This window comes from Pholcus phalangioides, unplaced genomic scaffold (assembly GCF_987345545.1).
Source record: "Pholcus phalangioides strain wild (caught in Gottingen) unplaced genomic scaffold, Ppha-v1.0 ptg000028l_1, whole genome shotgun sequence".
Lineage (NCBI taxonomy): Eukaryota > Metazoa > Arthropoda > Arachnida > Araneae > Pholcidae > Pholcus > Pholcus phalangioides.
Genome location: NW_028301618.1, coordinates 733,991 through 761,573, shown reverse-complemented (window position 1 = coordinate 761,573; position 27,583 = coordinate 733,991). Strand labels below are relative to the sequence as shown.

Sequence of the window (27,583 nt, the reverse complement as noted above, 5' to 3'; positions counted from 1 at the left end):
AGACTTTGACATTGAACACTAGCCATCAGGGCCGCAACTAAATGCTTGATCAGCTGAGGTAAGCACATATTTTGACATTTCCCCCCCCCCATCTAATTTTGAAGAAGAGGCTATGAAAGGTGAATTTTGCGCACTCTGCTAGTCCTGGGCAAGATACCTGCTTGTCCCCCCCCCCCAGTTGCGGCCCTGCCGACCATGGATCGCGATCACCATTGGCGTATGCAAAGAAGGTTTAGGGTTCTAACCCCCCCCCCCCAGAGCCGAGATTATAGGGAAAATTAATATAAAATTATTGCAGGAAAAAAGAACGTAACCCCCCACCCTCGTGAAAATGGCAATACGCCTATGGCAATCACAAGTTTCTATGAGAAAACCATATCGCCTAACCAATTCGTTCTTTTAACTGGCCCATAGGGGAGCTCTATTATATTGCGTAAAATTATATACAAATCACATGATCATATCTCGAAATGTGATAATATTTATCACACACACACACACAATTATATTTTATTCTTTAGTTTAAATAGACAGTGAAACCTTGATATAACAATATTCTACGGACCAAAAAAAAATATTGTGGTAGAGAGATTAAAGAGGTAACATTATCCTCACGTGTGATCAAATTTATGCTATTGTCATTTTTTCTATATGGGCATTGTTAATATTATCGGAAAATACGCTTTTATGTATTTATTCGTTACAAAAAATTGTAATTGATTAGTTTATTTGTGAAATTCACTTAGATGTGTATTGTCCCTGTACAGAAGCTTACCGCATAGTGCTTTTGTGTGTCGTACACATATTGCAGCAATACAAATAACGTTAGCTTTCGGTGATCATTTAGTGAAAAATATTGTGGTAGCGATTTAAAAATTCTCCTAAGAATATCGGGTTATAGAGGCGTTGATCATAGTAGATGATGTCTTTGTACTGAGAGTTTAACATTAAGCCAGGCAATTCCAAACAAGATTTGAAAAAAAATATCATTGTAGATGTATTTATTATCGATTATCGTTGTAGCGATGTTTTGCTGCATATACAAATACCGTATCGTATGCAGGATTTCTCATGAAGGGGGGGGGGGGAAGAAGGGCATTCAACATTTTTTTCTTCCCGAAAGGGGTTTCTTTTTTTTTTTACTGAAAAAATACACCATAATCATTTCTCAAGGTTTGCACAAAATTTTTCGGAGGGGGGGGGGGGGGTAGGGGGCCCGGCACTAGCATGTGGGGGCCATGCTTAAGTTACCCGCGGCACATTCCCAGATTACTTAAGTGAAACGCGACGTAATCACGGATCACATGTATGACGCGCGACACATTTCCAGATCACTTGGATCCACGAACCATTTAGAGATCACTAAAGTGGCTCTGTAGGGGACTTATAAGTAGTGGGGGGGGGGGATGTTACTTCAGGTGCCCACAAACTAGCGAAAGATTTTTCTCGTTTTTGGCGCACCGAGTAAGATGCCGTTAAGAATATTTCATATTTTTATAAAGGGTGTGGTTGATGACGTAAGCATCATTCCAACCCTCTCCCCTTTGTCATCAAAAGTCATCAAATCGGAAACCCCATCCATCGATGCTGACGAAATACTTGAATGACCCCTTATCGCACACTAACACAGGTCATATCTCGGGCTGCCCTTTAGCGGTGCCTCTGGCAAAGGATGGCGGATGTTTGAGAACTCCTGACCATGGGCAGAAATACGGGGGGCGTGGGGGCAATGCCCCCCAGCGTCAAAGGTGGAGTTGACTGATCTAATGTATATATGAATTGACATCATCATCGTGCCCCCCCCCCCAGACTTCCAAGTCTATCTCCGCTATGCCCCTGACAAGGGCCGCAACTAGATGCGTGGTCACCCGGGGCGAGCGTGCATTTTGACGCTCCCCTTGTAATGTTGAAGGAGAGGTTTCAGAATGAAATTTGTGCCCCCTCGGGTCTAGCGCCCGGGGCACGAGCAGCGCCATCTTAACGCATGGGCTCACCCGGGCACGGCACGGGGACCTCAACAGGAGAGGGGGCCCCCCACAAAAATGAGAAGTTTTGTTGAAATTTTCAAAATTTTCCAGGTAGGGCCTCAAAAACATCATTTGGCCCGGGGACCCATGATGCTCTTAAGACGGCCGTGCTCATGTCGTCCATACAGCAATTTACTACCGATCTAGTTGGGTCTTTAGAGAAAGTCATGATACACTTCCGTACTAGTCTTGAGCACGGTAGCGGACTTTGCGAGGGCATATCAAGAAGGCGCCATCTATCGGTAGTCACCTATTGTCTGGTAGGGAAAAGGACTTTTCGTTATTCAATTTTTTTTTTAATCGGACAAAGCCAAATCATGTGATGGGGGGGGGGGGGCATGCTGAGGGTTAGATTGAAAATTTGTGGGGCTAGGCTCAGGAAATCTCTTCCAGAAATTTTAGTTGCTAAGGGGCCATTCAAGTATTACATAAGAAAATTTTTGGCCATTTTTGACCCCCCCCCCATTGTCAGCAAAACGCTGACCCCCTTCTCCCCCTCCCTCCTTGTCAGCAAAATTTCGTCATCAGCGCTGCCCCTCTGAATCCAACTCATATTTTCATAAAGGGTGATTGATGACGTAAGCATTATCCAAACCCCCTCCCCCCCTTGTCATCAAAAGTCAGCAAATCGGGAAATCCCCCCCCCCCCATCGATGATGACGTAATACTTATACGGCCCCTAATCCCCAAAAAGTATTTTAAATTAACAAAAATTGATTATACAAAACTTAGGTCTTTTTTCCTATTTCATTTTTCCCCCACCATTTTTGTTGTCTCCCGAGTGCACGGGCTCCCCCTATGCCCTTCCCCGCTTACGTCTCTAAGGCCGGTATTACATAAAATCCCACTTATAAAACTAGAAAAATCATACTTCATTAGTACCTAATTTTCCGCTATTGGCAATTTCTCAGTGATTTTAACAAACTGTTTACTCACTTTTGGCATCATTTTTGGCAATAATTGGTAACGCCCCGTATATTTTCGAGAAAATTCAGGCAGTTTGTGATGACTAAAGCTCTGATTTTTATGACATAAAGATGAAACGTCGTCGTTTATAAGAAAAAACCTGAATTTCAAGTTTTTTAATCCATCAGCAACAAAGTTTCATCATAAGGTCAGGGGCCATTCAAGTATTACGTCAGCAGATTTTTAACCCTGTTTGACCCTCCTCCCCCCCCGTCAGCAGCTTAGAATATTTCATATCTTCAGAAAAGGGTGGTTGATGACGTAAGCAACCTTCAACCCCCCCCCCCTGTCATCAAAAGTCAGCAAATCCGAAACCCCCCCCCCCGATGCTGACGTAATACTTGAATGGCCCCTCATGAAAATCCGAGCCCTAGTCATTGTCACCGTGACTCACGGTGGTCAACACTGAGCTATAAGTAGGGTGACCATACGTCCCGTATTTCCCGGGACAGTCCCTGTATTTTTGGCCGTCCCGACTTTTTGGCAAAAGTGTCCCGGTTTTTCCCGTATTTCACACGAAGTCTACTTGAATTTTTATTCTTTATTCAAATCAAAGATTGAAATTATTTTTCAACTCATGAATTATATTGTAAGAATTACACTATAAATGAGAATATTAATCTCCCACATTTGTCTTGAAGAACGTTTTGTTTTTCGTGGAATTAATTTTAATCCACTGCAATTAGCAGTAATGCTTCATTTCCCACTATTGGGATTTTTCCGTAATTTCAACAATATTTAGCAACTTTGTTCGGATTTGGCGTCATTTTTGGCAATATTCGGCGATGTCCCGTATTTACCCGTATTTGGAATCGCAATTTCCCGTATTTCTCTCGAGGAAATATGGTCACTCTAGCTATAAGTATCAGTGAGGCATGACAGTGAACTACGGGACTATTCAAGAAAATACGTGTCATATGGTCACCGTAAGTGTAACATTCCTTCCGTGTTGCAGTATCGAATCAAAAATGAATTCACAATTAAGTATCATTCAGAGATTTATTAACTGTGCTATCATTGGTAGTTACTAAAATGTCAAGAACGCGCACTTCTAAGGAATGAAAAATGAACTACTCGAACACAAAGAAATAAATTAACAATCTGAACATATTCAAAATAATTTATCAACATTTAAATGTAAATTTTTGGCGCGAAAGGTTAAAATATTTCTTGTGTAATATAATTTATATATATATAATATATAATTTTTTTTCCAGATATTGGCGAAGTGTTCCTATCGTTTGAAGCCCACCTAGTTAAAATCGATCATTGATCACGAGATCAGCTGACAAATCCGTTTGATACTCACTGTCAAAGCGCTTGAAGAGGAAGCGTCCCCAGTGTGCATTGCGAGAGGCCGCGAATTTGCCTACAGCGCCATCTTGCGAACGGGGTCAGCACCTACGTTTGACCACGCCCTTACCCATGTGTGATTGACAGTTCAACTCGGCAATATTTATTTTTCTCCAACGCCCGATGCATTTTGGGTAGGATTTCCAGATAGTCATATTCAAACGGTAAATATTGTGTTTTCCGAATTAAAAAGCAATTTCTCTACGAACCCGTCCCGGATCATTTTTTAATGTCACTCCCTTATGTAGACACGATTAGATAAAGATAAATTCTTGACAGAAATACATATCAAATTGTTTGAGAGGAAATATGGCAATATTCAAGAAAATTTCGTCGTGCAGTAAATGAAAGTTGTTAGCCGCAAAATTCACTTATTTCGTGCCTCAAATATATAATACTGATTACAGGATGACACACAATGAGCCCAAATTCTAATCAAAGTATTTGATACAAATTTACCTAAATTTGTGATTTGTTAGTCCATGTTACAGATGCAGAATTTCATATATCAATTGATTTTTTTGATGCACATCATGTGAATTTTATGATTTATATATAACTCAACCTCCCCTCCCCCACAGCATATAAAAATCCGACAACCTGTTACTGCAAAAATTTAAAAAAAGCAAAGTAACAAAAAACTCATTTATTTTACCAGCTTCTGTTCCATCAAAAAATAGTCTTACAAAGAATGAGTTACAAATATGCCTTCAGATGACAAACAATGGTATACATAAGACTTGCATTTCATGACTGATAGCAGTTTTAAAAATTTCAATGAAATGAACATATATCGTATGGGCAAACTGAGAATATCTAGGGCTGTGTAATAGCGTCCTTCACATAATTCCAACCTTAAGATATTCATCAAATAATAAAAATCACAAAAAATAACAATGATGAAATACATTTAAAAAAACCTTGCTATCACCACACATTGGCTATGACATTAAATTCAGTAATTCAATTTTTATTAGTTACTGATGATTCATCAGACTGTGATTACACATACAAAATTTAGTTTTGTCATAGTTGAATATTGCACTAACTTGTTAACATGCCTGTTTCAAAAGAATTTCAGTGGCTAATAGGTGTAGTGGAAATGGATGTTAACGCAAAACACAGGAGGTCTCGTATTTCACACCACTACCAATTTCTAATATTACAATGTAAAAAAAATCTATATTTATAAATGGGCTGTTTTAGAGCATTTCACAACTAGATAATAAAAATTATATTGGTTACAAAATCCAAAATAAAATAAATATCCTCCCCGACTCCTTAACTCTTGCCAATAATTTCAATTCCCATTTCATCAATGTTGTCGCAAATACTCGACGCTCTAAACAAGAATACAAACAATATTTGCCAAATAACCGTAATTCTATATATTTTTCCCCAACCGATGTTACAGAGATAAAAAAATCAATAACTTTAATAATTCTGTCAAGATTCAATGAATGCAGTTTTTTAAATATGCTCCAGATGGTGTTCTTCAGACTTTTTCTGAACTTGCTAATAATTGATTAGAAAATGGGATTTTCCAGGCTCACTGAAAAATGCAGTAATAATCCCTATCTATATAACAGGTGATAATAATGATTTAATAATTAGACCTGTGGTGGTCCTTAGCACTGCTGCTAAAATCCTAGAGACCATCATCAGGAGCAGACTATTCTCATTTTTAAACTCTAATCTATTTTTTTCAAATAAATCAACACTACTTCCTCCCTAATAAAAAAAAACAAACTGCTCTTTTCGAATTTAATAAAATACATCGTTGATAGCATGGACAAATTTAAAACAACAATATCAATTTTTCTCGACATTCGCAAATGTTTCAACAATATTAGTCATAGCATTTTGCTTGACAAACTATGCATACAGCATTAGAGAGGAGAAATGCATATAATCTTTTTAACTCTTACCTTACTAATAGGACTCAAACTGTCAAATGTTAGAAAAGTGTCCAATGATGGAAACTATGATTTAAAGTAAAGTTTTCTTAGTTGAGAGGTTTTGAAGTTTTAAATAACATTTTTCTACTAATGCAAAGATAACTTAATATCAAGAAAATTAAAACAAATTATCAGCAGTAGAATACAGTGACTACTACTATTATTAAACCAGACATGCACGTCGTCCGTATTCTTCTGCGGAACCTCTAACGAATTGGTTAATTCATCTTTTATCGTAAACCAAGAATGGTTTGATCGACATCTCGTCAAAAACCAGAGCAAACAATCGTTCTTGCTTGCCCTTTCCTTGCAAAACGTCTTTCAATGCAGTTAAAACATCTCTGTTAATTCCGGGCTTAGACAAACGTGATGAAATGAAACGCTGAAGTGTCTGTGGTGATGGCAGTTGCAGAAAACTCCGAAGCATACGATATGCTGAACGGCTCTTGCAGAAAATTTTGTATGCATTAATTTTATCATATTGCGTAAATCTCTTGCCTTTCAGTTTTTGTGTGCTGAGTTTCACTTGCCGGGCGATGAAAGTTGAAAGATTATCGCTCACACCTTGCTCGACAAGATTCTGCTTCAGAGAGCGTTGTGTAGCAATCTGGATGGACTTCTTGTATTTGGCAAACTTTGCTCTCAATCTTCGTGCAGAATCCTTCTGTTTTTTGAGTTTTTGCGCCAGCTTTACCTTTCGAGGTGTATATTTCTTACTGGACACAGGAGTACTGTAGGACATTGGAGTAGGTCTACTGCAGGATGCAGGAGTTTGTTGAGAAGTATCTGCAGTTGATGGTGGAGTAAAGGAAGGTGTAAGCATAGACCCAGAAAGCACACCTTGATGGTTGCTGACCATGGTTACTGGATGTATGGTACCTTTATCACAGTCATCAGATACATACGTGTCTGGGTGGACATTGCGAGGAGGCTTAGGAGCATTTGGAATGGCATTGTGGACCAAACGATCTCTCTGGTTGATATTCATGAAGCACCATTCTTGAAAATGATGGTCACAAACACGGGCGTTTGCATTCAGCCTTGCTTCAGGAATCCCAACTAATTTCGAATTTCTACAGGCATCTACCCATGCTCGGCATCTATAAAAAAAAATCAAAGAAAATGTTCAATGCAATGCATCTTAGTTAAAACAAAAAATCACAAGAAACAATGTGCCTGAGACAATAAGCGTTCTATCCTGTCTATAAATCCTTGGAAAAACGAACGAAATCGCTACGTATTGTTCATGTTTAGGTGCACTGCCCATGCATTCTTTTTTCGAAAATTGCAATACAGTTGAATCCTGTTATAACAAACGCCAAGAGACCGGAGGAACGGAGGAATCACTTCATTAAAACGAAATTTTCTTATAAAGTAATTCCAGGTTTCGCTAGCATTGTTCCCATGTAAACTTATTTGGGAGTTAGAAAATTGTTCATTAAAACGAGATTTTCGCTCTATCGGTATTTGTTAAAATGGGATTCGACTGTATTAAATACACTCAAACCTTCAATTTTTTTTCTCGTCATTTTTCTAGCAATGTATATCTAATGTGTTTCGACGCCCCTTATCATTTGACACCTCGTGCAATTGCACCGCCCTGACTGCATCTACCAGCATGAATTATTTGATTCGCAGGGTTACCAGTGAATGATGGGGGGGGGGGGGGCAGTGGACAATACTACTTTTTACAATAACTTTTTGGAGGGACCCACTTTCACTCAAAAAGTACATCGATTTTGCCAATAACCTTGGTCCCGGGACCCAGGTAAATTAGAGTGCAGTGGTATTATCTCTGGTAATTTCTGCACAGGGACAATGATTTCCCCCGCCCCTTCTCAAATTTTCTTTCCTTGTTAATTTTTTTGAAAATATTTTTGTCACAGGGCACGTAATATTTCCCCCCCCCCGCGCAAGCCCGTAGCCAGAAATTTTTTTCGGAGGTGGACCTAAGTGCTAGAACAATACATTTGGCCACCTTTTCCACTTTTTTTAGGCATTTTCGCACATTTAGCAAAGCGTTTGCAAACAGTTTCTCTTCAAGCGCTTTGACATTTAGGGGCCCCTCACAACGACCCTGCATACGTCTCTGATGAAGAATTGTAAAACAAAATAAATTCATTACTAACCTGATCTTGTCTTTCGGAAAGCGAAACATATGAGCTCCTTCGGACTTCGAATTCCTCTCGCATCCTAGGAAGCTGCAGTGATTCGACATTTCGAATTACGATGAAATATGGGAGAAAAAAAACAAATAAAAAGGAAAAGAATAAAAGCTAGAGAACAGAGAAACCGATGAGAAAATAAAAAAAAATTGGCCCTGATAAGGGCCTTTTGACAAATTCGTTAAAAAACGGCAAAATTTAAGTGGAAATGAGACGTAAAAAAACACGCCAACAAGCACGTGGAATGGATAAAAAAAGTAATGGAGGATCCAATTTTTTTTTTTAAAAAAAAATCAGATGCGCATGCGCAGTGCGACTTATAGTAGTTCTGACCCCGTCCGCTTTGGCGCAAGCTTACGACCGGTTTCCCCATTGAAGTGAGAACGCTTTCTCTTCAAGCGCTTTGCTCACTGTGTCACGTACGAATTTCATTAATCGTGTGGGAATCGTGCCCTGTGTAGCGCATTCGATGCTCATCTAGCTCATATTTATCTGTGCATCTTGGGCTGGTCACTGTCATTTTGCGTCGCCATGCAGAGCGTATTCAACAACGTCAAAGGGAAAGCTCTGAACGTAGCCGAGTTCTTCACCCCCGTGCTCAAAGTGAGTCGTGACACCAATTTACGTTATTCATTCCCCGGACGTTAATTTGTCACTCATTTCTCCCGGATATAATAAGATGTGACTGTGCTGGTGTTGAAGTGCAGTAAAAGGTCACGTAGCAACGATTGAGGGGGGGGGGAGAAGGAAAGGGGGTGTACCAGCAACACGAATGGTCACGTGACAGTTTGACGGTATTTCGGAAAATTCTTGTGGAAATGATGTGGTGACTAATTTTTTAAATGCCCCCCTTTTTTTTCCTAATTATCTAGGGCAGTGATTCCCAACGTGGGCGTTAACGCCCCCTGGGGGCGATGGAATGTTCCAGGGGGCGGTAGAAGCTACGGGTTTAACATAGGATCCTATGGGTTAGATTGCGTTGGGGTGGGGGGTGATGGGACAAAAAACGTTGGGAACTATGATCTAGGGTCACTTCACGTGCTTGCACTTGTTCTAGGTCACTCTTCTGGTCATTCACATGCTTACAGTGTTTTAGTGACTCACTAACCTGGTCGCCCCTTGATCTGTAGTTCATGTCCTCACACACCCTGGGTCACTATTTTGGTCACTCACTGCTGTAGTTGCTCTCTCTCTCTTGGTTTTTTACTGATGTAGTCTGTCTTGTTCTAGGTCACTCTTTTGGTTGATCACTGACCTTGTCTCTGTCTCTCTAGGTCACTTTTTTTGGTCACTCACTGACCCCAAAGCAGAATGTTTAGCACTGTTCTGCAACGAGCCCTCGGCTGACTGGAAATGTTCTGCGGTAAAAATCCCCATACATGTAATAGTGTTTTGCGCTAATTGTTCTGCGACGTACGTCACAGATTTTAGCACATTCTGCTTTGGGGCTCACTGACAGGTTCTTTGCTTTCTTAGTAATGTTAATTAATTAATCCGTCACCCGCTTGCGTATTCTTTTGTTCATTCGCGTGCTTATTACCCTGTAGGTCACTCGTTTGGTCACTCAACTCGCTGATGTAGTGTCTCGCTCTTTAGGCAGAGGCAGACTTTGTCCAATTCCAAATGTACAGTATAACGTTTTGTCACCAAATTTTTGTATGCGCCAAACCAGGGCTACAACCAGAAGGGAGCAGGTGGGTCTCGTGCCCCGGGCGCTGGACCCGAGGGGGCACAAATTTCATTCGGAAACCTCTCCTTCAACGTTACAAGGAGGCGTCAAAATGCACGCTTGCCCCGGATCACCAAGCATCTAGTTGCGATCCTGTGACAAATGAGCAATATGTTGCCAACATAATTGTTCCAGGTCCTAAGCATAGATGCCACCACTGTCTCCGATTTTCTTTTCCGGCTTATTATTGCCATTTCGTTTTCTTCAAAGTTGGTTTTGCTTTTTCTGTGTTATTTTTTTCACGCTGATTTCTTTGTTTTTTTTCTGCGTTATGGCTGAACGCGTAGATTTAATGTATCTGTACTGCGTACAATATGAAGGGCCAAGAAGCGTTAACAACTTTTGTATGAAGATGGGCCTGTGTAAGTTTGCCTTTTCAATCATTTTTGGGTGTTCGGGCAGTATCCTCTAGTGCATAGTGCTTTGCCATAGCCTTTCTGGTTGTCTGAGGTTGATATTTCTGGGGGCTGGACCGTCCCTTATCACGTTAAACGTGAACAGGGTGTCGAAGCCATTTGCTTAACACGCTCGTACGAAGTATGGCTTACAGGCATTTATTGATTTTCATTGGTTAAATAACAATTATTATTAATATATTTAATGTAGAAATTTAAAAAAATTATCCATATGGTTTTAATCATTTTTGGGTAACCCTAGCGCTAAAGCTGGTTAGGCGATAAAAGTCGCAAAATCAAGGTAGACAAAGGTAGACATCTTCTGATTCGAGCGAATGTAACCAAAATAGGGTTATTGGTTGGGTTTTTTTCCAATTGTAGTGGAACATCTTTTATCAAGCTTTTATATTATAATCCCGGCCTTATGTATAAATAATGGAGCGGATACATAACAATTTTTACTGTTTCACTGAGGAAAATATCTGCAAGGTGTCCATTCCCTTGTACGTTATTCCCTACTGTTGCCAGTGCTGTCTTAAACATGTGGGCCCACACAGGAGCCTCAACTGAAGAGGGGGCCTTGCAAAAATGAGGTATAGTTGAAATTTTAGAGGAGCATACATGTAAATTTGACTGGTAGGGCCTCAGAAAAATCCCTTGCCCCCGGGCTCAAGGTGCACTTAAGACAGCCCTGACTGTTGCCACCTTTGCGCAACATGATAACTATGTGTCTGTGGTGTTTCCGGATACATAAGAATCGACTTGTTAATCTTTCACAGTCTACATCTGATTACTCAGAGGGGGCCATGGGTTGAGCATGTATGTTGTACGTAGTCTTGCAGGTTGATAGCGATTACTTGGATGGTGGGGGGAAGTCTCTGGTTCGACCTTAACTTTATAATATACAAAAAAAAACCCATAATATTATAATAGTGGTTCATTCTTTTTTTTTATGAAAGTGATAACACTACCCGAATGATAGCATTGTCTGTGATCATAATAAATGGTGTTTACTGTATTTTTTTTCACCCCATATTCTATTAGGAATCCAAGTTCAAAGAAACTGGTGTTCTCACTCCAGACGAGGTAAGTTTTGTTTTAAGCTTTTTTTTGATTGAGCGTAAATCAAATGTACCTCTTATGTTCGAAAAGTTCCAAAACTCATTTTATTACTGAAGAATAAGTACAGATATAGAACATGTTTTGTTTGGCATTTCCTTTGAAGTAACTACTACCCTGTCTAATTATGCGGTTTTTTGCTAGCGTTATTAGAAATATGTAAATGTTGATTGCAAGCCTCGTTTTTTAAATGCCACATCCCCCAGTGTCTTCGCTGTGTGATAAAGCCCAGTGACAGACTTAAACAGATGCTAAAAGGTTGTGACGTTTAAGCTGTCACAACCGGGATCAAAGATAAATAAGCACTGCGAGCAAACGTAACAAGAGTCGAGAATTGGAACTTATTACAATTAACTCTTATTATTGAATTGAACATTATTTTTAAACATATTGAACATATTTGAGAAATTTTGACAAAGATTGAGTTCCGCCATAAGTCTCGCTCCGTGTCGATGTGACAGTCTGAATCTTCAATCTATCAAGAATCAGTCCTTCAAAGTGTTTGTCTATCACTCTCAAACTACGCCACAGAGTTCCTTTACTTCTGAGTACCTTAGAAGACGATACAGCGCCAGAGTTGAATTCGGGAACACCGATGACAGGAGGAACAGACCGAGGAAGCAAGTTAGAGATTCGAGATGAGATGTAATGTCCCCGAGGTGATCTCGCTGTCACCTTATGTAGGGTTGGCTGCTGTCGAGGCAACCAAATGGCGGAAGCAGTAACGACACCATGTTATTTTACCGTAACAGCGATGAGGCATGTGAATCCCGACGACGATATGCCACCACATCAGACGACTTCCGGTCAACCCCAGACGAGACTTGATATTTCAAGTGAACTATTACTATTAAAAATATAAATATTAATTAGCACTTAATTAAAATGGAGTGGGGGCCCTCTCCACCCACTGCGGGTTTGTACCATTACAAGGTGCAGCTGCATCATGCAGTCTTCTAAATTTTAAGGGCTGCAAAACGGAATCTAAAAAAAAATTTTCTTAAGTTATATTTTGACTTCTTAATAAAGCAAAAGCTTAAAATTCTTTCTAGACAGGGAACACACGGCCTACGGTTTTGACCACCCCCAAAGCCAAAAAAAGCATGCAGGTTTGATGCCCTGAGCACTGGATTAGAAAGAGCACTGAATTCTTCCTCCAACAATGTATTTAGAATTGCACTGGGGTGGGGATGCATGCTTGCCTAGACCGAATGAAAATGTGTGTAGCTCTGGGAAGTGATCGTCTAGCCTTGACAGCCCTTCCATTTTGGTTTGCCTGCGTATATATTATGGACATGGAATCTTGGCTGTGTTTGTGCGTGACCAGGACAGATCCTCTACAGTGAGTTTACAGGATGAGAAGAAAAAAATATGAATAGTTCCGGGCTGGAGCCGTGTCAGCCCATAATGGAGCTGTAATTCTAAACCAGAGGTCTGCAACCTTTTTTTTCCTAGTCCCGAGCACTGCCTGTACCTATCATCAAAAAAAGCACCCCTTACGGTAATTATGAATGCATGAAATCAGGAAGATTTTGATTTTCGAATGCAATTTGCACAAGATTGAGATGTTGATGAAGTGCTTGCGAGCACGAAATCGGACAAGAGCATCGAGCGTGTTGAGTGCTTCAGAGAGCACCATGTCACAGATGCCTGTTATAAAGCTTAAAGTGCCCGGGGTCACTCTTATAATTTTTCTTCCTGAGTAGTGGGTACTATTATCTGAATTCATTTGCCAGATAGCTTTGCATTACCATGTTATGATAATGCACAGTCTGATAGTCATTATTGACTATGAAAAACCCACAGGCCGTCACGGCAGGTGAGATGCGCTCAAGAACACTGAAGGATCTGAGGGTAAAAGTTTTAGAGGGGCCTTAAAGTTGTTTTCTCATTCAACAACAAAATACTCTAGTCCGTCCCTGGACAAAAACTGCTTGCCACTATTGGGAGGACGATAAGACTTTCATGATTTGAAATAGTTTAAAAATATTCGCCTAGCGAGTTATTTTGAAAATGGTTCTGTTCACAATGTGAACAGACCATCGGAATACAGACCTGTGAAATCATGTGAAGTTCACATGATTTCACAGGTCGGTAGCCAGAAAGTTTGTTCGTGGGGGGGGGGGGGGAACCAAAGTGATAAAACAATAGATTTGGCCATCTTTTTCCCTTTCTTCGGTCATTTTCTCACATTTTGGGGGAGCAGACCCCCAAGTCGTGGTCCCCCCAAAAATAATAATTCTTTAATGTTGTTTGAAGTTGCTATAGGCCTCTGCTCAACAGAAGGAATTCAACACCATCAACAATAGGGGGAAAAAATTGGTGCTGAAACACGTCTGTGAGCAGAAAATGAAATGGGTGAGCAATGAAAGGGAAATGACAAAATTCAACAATGCAGTAAACAATTTGTCCAATCGCTAACATAGGTACATGCAAATAAGTCATAGGGGGAACGTAGTAAAATACATCTATAACCATAGATGTGATTTTCGCTTTCACTTTGTCATGACACCTCGCTGTAACTAATAAACGATAAAAAAAAAGGATCTGAAATGCTGCAGCTTACAGCAATGCAAATGTATTGGAATATTTGGGAATCACTAAATTATTGTAGGGCCCAGCTTTGCAAGCCGTTATTGTCAACTTGATGCGCTTGAACCGCATTTGATTAAATGTGTTTGAAAGGAAATGTAGTTTTTCATTGCGATAGCGGCCCCCTCTGATTAATATTGCAATACAATTGTACAGGGCTTTTGGCTACTATGATTATCTCCTGTTATCAATATTATTTCACTAAGCAGGTTTAGAGCCCTAGCAGACAAAGAAGGCAGTATAAACCAGTTTGAGCGTGCAAGCACAGAGAAATGCACGAAAATTTCTAAGAAATTCGCCATTTGGCGACTTTCTGAAGGGTATCTAAAGCCCATGCTACCGACAGCACGAAATTATCTGAAATTATGCCTGTGTGTCTGCTAGCATGTAAAAGGGGGTCCCCCATGTCCTGGACATGTAAAAAAATGTTATTTTGGACCAATTGCATCGGGGAAAAATTGCGTTCCACGTATGAAATTTCGCTGTTCCCCTTACATTTTTCCCCCGATTCGTCAAACCCTGCTATAAGGTTTGTTCAGGAATTTTATTATAGACATTTTTTTTCGCTTTACGGATCAAACCAAATAAAATAAGTCGATCAGAATTGTTCTTTTTTTGGTTAAAATGTAATTAATTTTCCATGTCAGTTAATTTCTGTTAGAAATTATTTTTTTGCGTTATTCTTTCCACAATTTCAGTTCGTGATCGCTGGAGATTTTCTCGTCCATCACTGTCCGACTTGGCAGTGGGCAACAGGCGACGATGCAAATTTGAAGAGTTACTTACCCAAGGAGAAGCAGTTTCTTGTGACCAGAAATGGCAAGTAAAGCATTCTCTCAATTTCAGTGTATTGGAAAAGTCTGATTTTACATACAGTAAAACTTTGATTAATCGTCACTCGTTTAACCGTCGGTTTCTGTTATCCGTCATCTTAAAAAAGGAAGAAAATGTGGAAAAAAAGCCTCGGGTTTTAAGGTCCAAAGAGATCGGATCACTGCTGTGGTCTGTGTAAAATTCTGATGGCAATCATAGCCGACTGCCATCTTGCCTGCTTGTAATCGGTAAATCCAGATAAGCACATGCTTTCCGAAATTTGAATATGAATGCATTGCATGTAAACTATTATGCCCAAAAAAAGTGCTTGGATGAATCAAATTTTTTCAGAATGGTAACCACAACGTTTTTGTGCCTCAAGTTAGAGCTCATATGGACGAAAAGAAGTTGCCACAGGAACTGCCTGCAGTTAATGGCCAATGCCCAAATGCACCCCTCTTGTGACATGAAAAGTGATGATGGCAAAATAACAGGCCTCTTTCTCCCAGAGAATGCAACTCCATTATCCAGCCTATGGACCCTGACATTGAAAATATGAAGTGGCGTTACAGAAAAGTTTTTATCGAAGGCTTGCTTTCATCTGATAATGCCATGACTGTCAAAGAATTTTGGAATAGATGCAACATAAAGGACTCTATTTTCAATGTCACCACTGCCTGGGCTGACCTTATATTGAAGTTTATACAGGGTGTCCCATCAAGACCTCCCAAACTCTGCACAGCCAGATTCCTCGCTTGAAATACATAAATATGCCCTAAGAGAACTGTACCTGTACGACCCATAGCTTTTGAGAAAAATGCAGAAGAAGAGTACGGCGTCATATCCGGTGTCTTTTAAATACAATTCAAACAATGGCTTGACATCATTCCACGGCACGCATGCATGCCTCTATGTGCTGTGGACATTTTAAACATTTTTTAACGGATATGACGTCATACTTTTCTTTCGTATTATGGGTCATACAGGTAGTTCTGGCATTTTTTATGTATTCCAAGCAAGGAATCTGGCTGTGCAGAGTTTTGGTGGTTTTGATGGGACTCCCTGTATTGATCGTTTTATAAAGAATAAATACAATATTTAGATATTATTCACTTTTAAGGACTTTATTTTCATTTTCGTCCAAAGCCCGCAATGAAATCATGTCAGTGTATATTTGTATTAAGAGATTTTGGTTATATCCGTCACAGCTCTGATCCAAGTGGTGATGTTTAATCAAAGTTTTACTGTAAATTTAATTTGCTAATAATTCCATCTGTTTCAGTCTGGAAAGATGGTATGTACAAACCTTTTGAAGCAGCTGTCACACATGCTTGTCACTCGGACCCCCCCCCCTCATTCTACCTCTCGCTAAGGAAGTGCCTCCCATCATGTATAGTTATTTTTTTCTTTGACTTTTACATGAGTATATATACAACAGGGTTTGCATTGCGCATCACCATTGTGCCAAATCGCTACAAAGTATTCAATTTGGCAAATTAATAAAAGATCATATTCGCCAAATCTCGAGTGTCCATTGGGCCTCTTGATGGTCGAATCAGCCATTTAACGCAGTTGTTTTAGAATTCACATTTTATGACGTGTCAATTTGTCTTAGGTTCTCTCTCATTTGGCTACAACTTTTTCCATCTGATTAGCTAAATTGTTACAATTGATAAAAAGTGAGGGAGAACCCTGATATACAGTAAAACCTCGATAAGTCATCACTGACATTCTCGAAAAATTATAACAAGTTAAGCAGGGTGATGACTTACCGAAGTGGTGTTAATTTCATTATATATATATTGTGAAAATCATGTAAATTTGGAGTAATATAACATTTACGGAAATATGAATTAGAAGATTCATTAGCAGAATGTTTTTCATTGTTCTGTAACGTTCGTCGACTAACTAGGAAATGTTCTGCAGTAAAAATTCCCGCCGCTGTAGTGGTCGAGTGGTCATAGTGATGGACTCGCATCGCGTGGACCCAAGTTCGAACCCCATTGTCGCTGAAGTTGGTTTACTGTGGTTCCTAACTTTGAGTAGCATATGCGAGCCGATCTCCCCATTAAACACACGTTATTGCACATTAATATACAGTAACATAATATTTTAGTGCTATGGAATTCTTCATTAGTAGCTCATGATACAACTAAAAGTAATCTTGGACATAAGTCCCACTTTTGACAAAGGAGGGGGGGGGGGATCCTGGGCAGGGAAAATCAGATGTTAGAGAAACAAACAACTCCAACTTGAGAAAGAAAATCTTGTTTTTCAACAAAGATATTTTGTTTAAATTCAAATCTTCAAATTAGCGGGGATGGGGGGATGGGTGTGTTATAAAGAAATCGGGTTCACCTCAAACAGTCCCTAACATTTGTTTTCTAGTCTGCAAATGAAGTTCCTCAGCATAAACTAGTGTTGCTCTTGAGCTGTTCCGATTCGGTATATAAGACTTTTATGGTCATTTTTGAACATATGACAATGCTTTTATCAAGCTTTTTCTAAAGATGGAGCCATAGAAGTCATCTGTTCCTCTCTTTAAAACTTTTCCATAGTGACTAGTTGACCTAAATTAGTGATGGGTAAATGAGGGTTTTATAGCAGTGTTATCTGCCGCTGTGGTGGTCGAGTTATCATAGTGATGGACTCGCATTGCAAGGACCCGAATTCAGACCCCATTGTGCCACAGTGGGGGTCTGCTGAGTTGGTTTTCTGTGGTTCCCACCTTTAAGGCGCAAATGCAAGCCGATCTCCCCGTTAAAAAGTCTCGTCACAGTGAGCAACAGCCCTACAATTACACCGTGATTCACAATATAATGCCCAACTCGTATCGCCAGAATTCTGCTAATGACATCGTGACGTTAAATAGGGGTTTTACTGAACACTGGTTTTTTTTGTTTTTTTTTAACGTACGCTTATAAAATATTTGTCTTGCAGTGCCCTGCTACAAAAGGTGTAAAGAGATGGAGTATATGCAGGAAAACGAACAAATTATAGAGTCTGAAGATGGGGACGGAGGTTGGGTTGACACTCACCATCATTTAGGTATGCGCTATACAGAGAAATATCTTTTTGACTAAAATATGATTATTATTCATCATTTGAAATTTTTGCATGATTTCCATGAAATTACATTTTTTGTTATGAGTGCGTCGTTATATCCAAATGCTCAAAATCCTAATATTGGTCGATTCATAATTATTTAACCCTTCCAATTTTTTTTTCTCGCTCCTTTTAATCCTAGAATACTAACTAAAATAAAAACTGCACGTTAACTGTCTGTACGTCTACGTTTCTGAGATGTAGAGCTAGTATTCTAGGTTTAATGGAATGTATTTCTTCTTACACCATGCCAGGGTTTAAGCTAGATAAAAACTTCCTTTAGCAAAAATGGAGTAATAGCTTTAGCAAAATGCTACAATGCTAATGATTTATCGTTGGATGTCTTCTCATTTCATACCTCCTGTACGCATTTTTGCAAAAGTGGCTACTACTTTTGTATTCTAAGATTTTCTTTCGCATTTTGTAAAAAATGCGACCGTAGCACAATAGAAGTAGACAATTTGGTATATGTAGGTTAGGGGATGGATGTCTATGAATGAAATTTTGTTATTAGAGTAGGTACTAGTGATTTTTGGCCAAGAAACGAGTATTTGTAATCATTTGTTTCTCATTTTAAGATGTCCATTATCTTTTCTTTTTTTTCAAACGAGAGATTTTAATCCTTACCAGTGTTGCTCGAACCCAATTCAGACAACTTAAAAGTATGTTTCTCTCTCTCTCTCCAAAACATTTGTATGTTTATAAAAGAAGTTGCATAAATCTGGAATACAAGTTAGATGTCATACTATGTGCGCCTCACTAAACACCAACTCTGGCCATATCAATACATTGTAATTTACTACCATTAATTAGTTGAGTTGGAAACGAAGGCACCATCTATCGGTGATAGGCTCAAGCTGATTAGGAAAATGTCTTATCTACATTCTCTGGGTGTGAACCTGGGACATTGACAGAAACCTTCACTGTGGTAGACGAGCATCTTACTACCATGCCACCGTACTATACAGGTACCAAAGCCAAGTGAAACTCGTCTTCAAAAATGTTTTCTTTTATTTAGATATTTATAAATATTCAATTTACTTCCACAGTTAAGAAGTGAGCAATCTTCATGTATGTCTTATAAATTTAAAATCGTGATTGTTAAAATATAAATGGGACGAATATTTGGTTCGGCTGAATGTTTATTTATTTATTTATACAATATTGTTGGCCCTTGGGCCTATACAAGAGGATGCGAGATATTTGGCCGGATGTCTGTGTGAATCTGAGTACATTAAACTAATTTTTTAAAAATTATATTAGAATTTTTGTGCATATATTTAAAATTTACTTACTTTTGTGTATACATATTCCATCGTGGGGTGTATATCTCCTCCGTGAAGTTACGTCAGGGTTAATTTCTAAGATAGGGAAAATATGAAACTGAAAATAGAATCCTACAGTAATAAGGTGAAAGTGAGTATGAATCACACAAGTCAAGCTCACTACTGAAGAATGTAGCTAAAGAAAATACTGATATACCTTGGCTAATCAACGCCTCAGCTTACAAATGTTTTGGATAACAAATATTTTTTTCAAAGCCTTTTTTCTGCCTTGGCTAGCGAATATTTTACTTGATATGGATGTATCCGATCTCATTAAACAGCTACGTCATGAACTTAAATTTTTGTGCCAATTAAAATGAATTCAATGAGTAACTGTCACTTGAGCCAGGTTAATATTTTTCCCCACCTCAATCGCTTTACTTTCAGAAAGATTTTGAGTCGTCTCATGTAAAATGAATAATTACGCTAAGAGAAAGTGCATTTAAAAAAATCAACAGAAAAACGACTTTTTTGAATGGTTTCAGTGCATACAGCAATTCTTAACACCAAACCGAACAATCTGGACGTTCTAGGAATTTTATCTTTTCTATCTGCACATGTGTGTATAAGAAAGAAATGAGCTGATTGTATTTCATAGCACATCACCTCTCGCACAACTGTCTCATGAACCCGGCTGCATAGCTTAGTGCCGTCTTAACGTATGGGCCCACACCGGGCCATCTCAAGAAGAGAGGGGCCTCACAAAAATGAGAAGTGGTTGAAATTTTCAAGAATTTTCCAGGTAGTGTCTCAAAAACATCACTTTGCCCGGGGGGCCACCATGATGCTCTTAAGACTGCCCTGCTTAGGCATACATAGTGTAAAGTAAATAGATGTTCAGTTTTTCGTCTTCCTTTAAATTTTTCTTTATTCAATTGTGAAGTTGTTTATCTTAGCCTTCAGTTAGTATTCGTCCTTTTTATGGTGCCTCGTACTGTTTTATGAAAGTTTCTTTGACATTTTTGGCAGTTAGTATGAGTTAAGCGTTAGAATTAACTCATAACTCATAACGCAGTTAGAATGAGTTATTTTCCCATAGAAACCTATGGAAAATCAGGTTGCGACTAATGAATGTGATTCTAGAACGAATTATAATATTAGTCAAGCCATCACTATTTGCTTCTTTTTTTTCCAGATGGCACGATGGAAGCGTTGTCGGAACAAGTCCAGGAAATGATGGACATCAAAGTGAGAACCTTATCAATTTGCATTATTATGATGGAAAAGTGATTTGGTTAAGCTTATTACTTGCAGCGAGTATTTTGATGCGCGTCTTGAGAGTAACAATTCTTCATTCACAGAAGCCATCAACACCAATAACGAACATGGCAAAGGTAGATGATGATGATGACGACGACGATGATGATGATGAAGTGTGTGATATGGAAGAATACATCCAGAGTGGCATGGTGGAAGAAGAGGATAAGGTAAAAATATGGTTCAACTTGTGTCCTTTCTGTAAAAGAAGTTCTTGTCATTGGCGTTTAAGATCACAAAATGGTAATATCAACAGGAAAGAATAATTTACGCAAGCAAAGATATATATAAATGTCCTTATACTCTCTTTAACCTTTGAACTCTCGGTTATTGAAACATACTTTCACTTACACGATAATTATGGCTGTATAATGTAATATAAGTTGGCAAAATAGTTCAGTTCGTGAGGAGAACAACGGCACTGGTCTGAAATTCTCAATTCAAGATAATCAAGTTTTGAGAGCTGGGCAGGTGCTGTTCTTCCACTGATTCAAATTTAAAATATGCCTGGAATGAATCTCTTACACTCAATGTTTAGATCCACATTTATTGAACCGATTCATAAAAAAAAGAGCTGAATCCAGACTTGTACTGTGTTTTTCTCACAATCCAATTGGAGTCTTTGATTTCAGTGAACAAAAATTCGATGGGCTTTGTCCGTAAAACAGGAGATCTTTATTTAAAAAAATTTGGTGGCCAAAATTACTGAGAAATACTGCAATGTCCTTGAAAACGGGTCATTATGACATACCCGTAGAAAATCCAGATTTTTTTTCCCCTTTTCATTTGTATGACATGTTTTGTTTGTTATCAAAATGTTTCGTCATGTCACAAACTGATTTTTGAAGTTAGGGCACCTATGCAATATTGGTAAAAATATCTGAATAGCATACCCATTTTGTTTGTACCCATTTCATTTGTTTCACTGCGGGACATACACTTACTACAGTGCTTGCCGCTTTTATTATGATTGCTTTTTATGCTAATGATTTTGATTTTATTACAAGTGGCTGATTTTCATGAACTAGTGAATGGCTTACATTCAGTAAGCAATTAGATAATTAACGTTATTGTAATGATTCTTTATGCAAGTGTCAATATTAATGAATCACCATCTTATGTAACTTTGACAATTCACTTTTTATATTTGAACATTCCTTGAATTAGTCCCAGGATTATATTGTAAAATTTTGATAAAAGAACTTTTATGGTGTAATCCCGGCCTTAAAGGTATTCCAGAGGTATCCATGCCCGTAAGCACAATGGCCTGGGTGCCTCCGGACTCCAAAGTCTACCATACATTTTGTACTTTGTATTTGACCAGTACGCCGTACCTTATGCAAATGGGTCGCATAAATTACAGTGCTTTGGTTTTCAAAGCCTAATATTCTCTCCCTTAGCAGTACTTGTAATACAAAAGACTTCTCTGTACTCTAAGTTACAGTACAAAGCTGAAGAACTGCTCGCTAAATGAAGCATTATTGAATAAAAAGTGTGGGACATATCGTTAAGATCATCATTGGGATCCTCCGCGCAAAATTATTTTTCTGAGGGCCCTACCTGGCTAGAATGTCTGCTTGCTAGTTTACATTCTTAATCTCTAAATTTTTAACTGTATCTCATCACAAGGCTCACTGGTCCGTGTCTGGTTGGGTCCTATGCATTAAGACTGCACTGGGGGGGGGGGGGCTCATTATTACAAGATTAGGGTTATCAAAATTGTTTATAAACCTATTCCCATAACTGTTTGCTCTGTAGGCCTCTTATGACCTTAATGCAGTGAAACAGGGAGAAACACCCGCAGATGCTGTGGACAGTGGCTGTGGAGAAACGAACATTTTGGCTACAAGAACTTACGACCTCAACATCACTTATGACAAGTATTACCAGACGCCCAGACTATGGCTATTTGGTTACGATGAGGTATGTGAATTAGCATATTGTTGAAAATTGATATTTTTCACGATCCTTGGAAAAATTACTAATTTCTGTTTGTAGCAGAATTTGTTAGAATACTTTTATTGTCCTTTAACGAGGGTCTTGTGTATTTGCTAGAATCGCAAGCCTTTGACCATTGAAGAAATGTATGATGATATCAGTCAGGATCATGCTAAAAAGACGGTGACGATGGAAACGCATCCGCATCTGCCAGGAGCACCCAGAGCATCTGTACATCCTTGCAGGTATGTTGCAATAGAAACACAGATTGATATTTCTACCGGTTCATCTCGGGTATTTCATTATGCGTTACAGTAGAACGTCTCTGACAGACACCCATGGGACTGAAAGCATTGCCTACTAACAAGGAGTGTCCACCTCTAAGAAGAGAGGTAACAACCCCCTCCTTCCCACCTTCATTACATGGCATTAGATGTTGCACACCATGATATTCTTAAAATGGATGTTGCAAACCCTGGTATTCTTAAAATGGATGTTGCAAACCCTGGTATTCTTAAAATGGATGTTAGTTTTCTTGTTCTAGAGCTGGTTTTTTTTTTTTTTTGGACTATGATTTTCATATTGTCCTGAAGCAAGAGCACAGCTGGGGGAGGAGCAGCAAGCGGGTCTGATCTCCACATGTCAGAATGGGGGGCACAAATTTCACTCTTCAGCATCACCTGTCCTGAAGCAAGATGAGTCGATTGTGGTCAGAATAGTATCGCTTGCAACTTGGATTCCTGTATTCTAGGAATTTAGATGATTAGTAAATGTGTGGGGGAAAAACGCACACGCAAGTCAATATATATGAAGGGAATATAATGTTTCAGAATGGGAAAAAAATTACGGAAACCTGAAAAAGGGGGGGGGGGAAGGTGAATTTTCTAAACGCAGGAGAATGTAGCTTGAAATTACATCAAAAAGGGGGACATGGAGCAGCAAGGCCTCCATGGCCGAGGCCAAACCATGGCCTCCTTTATCTCTGATAACCACTACCCAAAAGTTACCAGGATTTCTTTTTTAAAATTTGTTTATTTAAATTTTAGCTGTGAGCTATCATTATGCTATTATTATCTAAGGCCGAATACATGGTGAAGCTGCACGATAAGAGGGCTACTAGCCTCGAGAAAATACATCAGGGTGTTGGTAGAGGTGCCCACACATACTAGAGGCTGCTGCGGAGAATGAAAATGACCAGAGGGGTTCTAAAAACGGAAGGGTGTGATGATGCCTCCGCAGAGGAAGAGAGAAAATGGGCCAATCACCAATGAGCTAAATGCCTTACCTTGCATTAAAAACAAGATTTTTTTTTTGTTCGACTTCCTTACCTCGTTGAGTTTCCTCTTTGTCTTCTTTGACTCGCTGTTCGAGTATGTGAGGAGTAGAACAAAACAGTACAACTGTTTTCGTCACTCGCCTCTACCTTTTATTTTGCCGCTGCACTATATGTTTGGCCTAAGGAGGTCATCCTCCCCCATCCTACTTTTTTAGTCCTACCTTTTCCTGCTTCTAATTTTTTGAGTGGGAGCCCCGGAAAATGGCAAAAATTAACAATCGATTGATGTCAATTAAACTGGAGATATGGTCATCATATTTGCTTTTGGATGTCTTTCGGATATAACTATCATTTAGTTATTTTTGTCAAAAGCCCAGAATCCCGATGTGATCACTTAATGTAGCATGTACTGTATAAACTTTTGTACGCAGACATGCATCACATGTTTTCTTCTTCTGTGGCTTGAAGGGAAGAAACGCTATATTACTGGACTGGCCACATTAGCACAAGGCCTTATTATCGAGAACGTACTGTACAATCAACACTGGCTTTAGTATACTGAAGCACTCATTTGGTTGGCACAACCCAGTCAAGTTCGTAGGTGTACCCATCCATTCGTGTTTTGGTCAGCTCATTTCTGTGTCTTGTACATCGCAGATGGAAAATATAAGATCTTGTAACGTCCAGACTGTTTGGTTTTGATGTTGAGAGGCTTGTACTGACAGAACGCTTGCTCTGAAAATAACCTTTTTTTTCTCAATGAATTTTCATCTGTTCCTTGTGAGTGTAGGTTCGCAACAATGTCATGTTTTAAGGGAGCTGCGAGTCCATTAGTGTTAGTCTATTGATATTATTTTGTGTTTATTAAAGTTTATTATTTTTAAATGAGCTCGACTCGCTGTGCATTAAAAACCTTTTTTTTTGTCTGTCCGCTAAAAATAAATTCACCAGAAAGTACGCGTTCAAATACAGTTGATTTCTGTTTTAATGAATACCAATATAGCAAAAAAATCTTGTTTTAACGAAAACTTTTCTAATTCCCCAGATAAGTTGGCATATTAACACTGAATTCCTTTATAACGAAATTCCGTTGTCACAAAATGATTTCTCCCGTCTCTCCAATTTAATTATAACAGGATTCAACTATATTATACTTACATGCCCGAAATTACAGAACAATTCAATCAATAGTTTCCAGAAATGCAAAAAAGATGTCTGTACTCCAACCTGAACTGTCTCAACACTATGTAGCGTATTTTATTCAAGTTTCGTTTTTCTGATTGTGTTTCCCCCCCCCCTCTTTAATATATATGTAGCTGCTGTTTATTGATTATTATTAATGAACGTGATTTTTCAGGCATGCCGAAGTGATGAAGAAAATTATACAGACCGTGACGGAAGGTGGTCGAGAGCTCGGCGTCCATATGTATCTGATAATTTTCCTTAAATTTATGCAGGCAGTCATTCCCACGATCGAGTACGATTACACCCAGAATTTCTCTCTTGATTGGTAATTAATTGTTGAGCTGCTTCGTGTGGCAACCTTGACGGATGTAGATTGTGTGCACGGGTTTGTATCTGAATTCTGCGCCGGCGTTCTGAATCCTCAGATATCTAATTGTTGTTTTTTCAAAACTATTGCTTATTATATATATATATGAATATACATTTGCACAAAGAGCCTTTTTAGTCGAGTTTCCCTGTTCATTGAGCGTTGATGAATTGTCAGTTGTAAACGAGAGCTGTTTTGAGAATATATTTTTATTTTAATAAAGAATGAATTGGAGCTCTTGAAAAGAAAAAATTGTCTCATTTGTCTAAAGAAGCGAGCGTGTTAAATTGCTTGTTTTTGATTTGTGAAAGAAACGCAGAGGTTGGTTTTTCGTTAATTGCAATTACAGTAGATTCTGCTTATTGAAATCGGGGATATTGTTAGAGCACTTAGGTATTTTTATTACTTTGCAAAGGACAGGCCAAACATATATAACATGGGGGAATTGTTTATAGTTATCAGGATTCTGGTTTAAATTTTTTTTTTTCTGTCCATTGCTTTTTTTTCTCTCTCATTTTAAACCTGGGGTCGGGCCAGATTTAATTCTTCTATAATTTATCAGCCTGCAGATTATACAGGGTGAGCATGGCCTAATCTGCCAAACGAAAATGGGCGATAGACGAGCACAAGTAGAGCATAAAACACCATGGCAACCCTAGCCTATCTCTAACCGTTTCAGAGTTATGGTGGATTATGGAAGAAAAATGCCTTTAACTCTGAAAAAAAAAATGTATTTGTGCAGTTTCTGAGACCTACACACACACACACACACACACAAACTAAGCACATATTTGGAACGGGTAGAAAAAATGACTGTATAATGACACTATTTTTATCAGAATACCTGGATTTAATGGCGAGCTACAACGCTGAAAGATAGATGAAGTTCAACATCAAATTATAGCCAAAAAGTTTAAAATCACCAATTCTGCAAACACCCTTGTAGTTACAATCAGTCAAATTTACCAAAAAAACTTGTCCATTGCACCAGCTTTCGAAGGACCTATACGATAAACCATACTTGTGTTCAAGTTCAGAGGAAAATTCAGCCTTTTGTTCATAGTGCATCAACTGAAATCTGCATTCATGAAAGTAGGTAGTCAATGAAAATTCAAAATTTGTGATTTCAGATTTTGATGACAATTTGATTTTGCAGAAAACATCCTATAAGGTGACACCATCTCTATCTGGATTTCATGGTGAACTACAAACGCTGAGAGATTGGGGAAGTGTAAAATTGAATTGTTGCCAATATCTACTAAACTGCCTGCTTTGACTGATTTCAGTGATGTACTACAAACAAAAGGCTAAATTCACCTGAACTAGTTCACCGATATGGTTTTTCAAAGATTTAAGATAGGACAAAGTCATGGCCCCCACATGGAGGGAGAGGACGGACGAACGACTGACTCAACACATTGTATTGAGTCAGCCGTGATACAGGATATGAATCTGGTTAGTATGTTTTTACACTATAAATGAATTTATAGTACTGGGACCCTGTTTCTAAGAGACCCCAGTGAGAAATCCGGGTCTGGCTCCAGGTTGTGGAAGCCATGACCACGTTCATCTGAGCATGTGCTCCCGACACAGTGATGTTTTGATCATCATTGAAAGGGGGTGTGTCTCGTTGGGCCCATACGTTAAGGGATATGTGTGTATAACACTATTTTTAGCATAAATTACTGGTCGGGTCATTTATTTTCCCCCTTTTTCGTGTTCATCCTTATGTATTATTTTGCACCACACTGGCAATACATCACAATAGGCAATGCACCTACCTCAATGCGCGATGGACCACCATCACAGGATACTGTGATATATATTTTTTTACATGAACCGAACAAGACCCAGACTCATCGCTAATCAGCAATTTCAGCCATTAGCGGTCATTCAAGTATTACGTCAGCATCCATGCGGGAAGGGGAGTTTCCGATTTGCTGACTTGATAAAAGGGGGGGGGGTTGGTTGACTGATGCTTACGTCATCAATCACCCTTTATGGAGATATGAA

The 27,583-nt window shown here is 39.0% G+C and overlaps 2 protein-coding genes across 3 annotated transcripts; one reads left to right on the top strand and one right to left on the bottom strand.

Moving 5' to 3' along the window:
• The first annotated feature begins 4,232 nt into the window (after positions 1–4,232).
• Atg3 (Autophagy-related protein 3) lies at positions 4,233–25,788 on the top strand. 2 transcript variants are annotated; one of them, XM_089252095.1, is made up of 10 exons: positions 4,233–4,305; positions 8,884–9,072; positions 11,638–11,679; positions 15,003–15,123; positions 18,058–18,165; positions 20,683–20,735; positions 20,849–20,974; positions 22,563–22,727; positions 22,860–22,987; positions 25,376–25,788. In XM_089252095.1, exons 2-10 carry the CDS (start codon positions 9,001–9,003, stop codon positions 25,530–25,532), a joined length of 972 nt encoding a protein of 323 aa, XP_089108221.1. In that variant the 5' UTR covers positions 4,233–4,305; positions 8,884–9,000; the 3' UTR covers positions 25,533–25,788. The 2 variants fall into 2 exon arrangements, with proteins under 2 accessions (XP_089108221.1, XP_089108220.1); XM_089252094.1 differs by lacking the exon at positions 4,233–4,305 and having other exon boundaries at positions 8,872–9,072.
• On the bottom strand, positions 4,997–8,522 carry LOC149067697 (uncharacterized). Its single transcript, XM_089252356.1, has 2 exons — positions 8,434–8,522; positions 4,997–7,404 (listed from the first exon to the last, which is right to left on the bottom strand). Exons 1-2 carry the CDS (start codon positions 8,520–8,522, stop codon positions 6,528–6,530), a joined length of 966 nt encoding a protein of 321 aa, XP_089108482.1. The 3' UTR covers positions 4,997–6,527.
• Positions 25,789–27,583: the final 1,795 nt, after the last annotated feature.

Coding starts and splice junctions, on each gene's coding strand:
- LOC149067697 (XM_089252356.1), bottom strand. CDS start 8,522: ATGTCGAATCACTGCAGCTTCCTAGGATGCGAGAGGAATTCGAAGTCC. Junction 7,405..8,433: donor TTTCCGAAAGACAAGATCAG/GTTAGTAATGAA, acceptor TTTTTTTTATAG/ATGCCGAGCATGGGTAGATG.
- Atg3 (XM_089252095.1), top strand. CDS start 9,001: ATGCAGAGCGTATTCAACAACGTCAAAGGGAAAGCTCTGAACGTAGCC. Junction 9,073..11,637: donor TCTTCACCCCCGTGCTCAAA/GTGAGTCGTGAC, acceptor ATATTCTATTAG/GAATCCAAGTTCAAAGAAAC. Junction 11,680..15,002: donor GTGTTCTCACTCCAGACGAG/GTAAGTTTTGTT, acceptor CCACAATTTCAG/TTCGTGATCGCTGGAGATTT.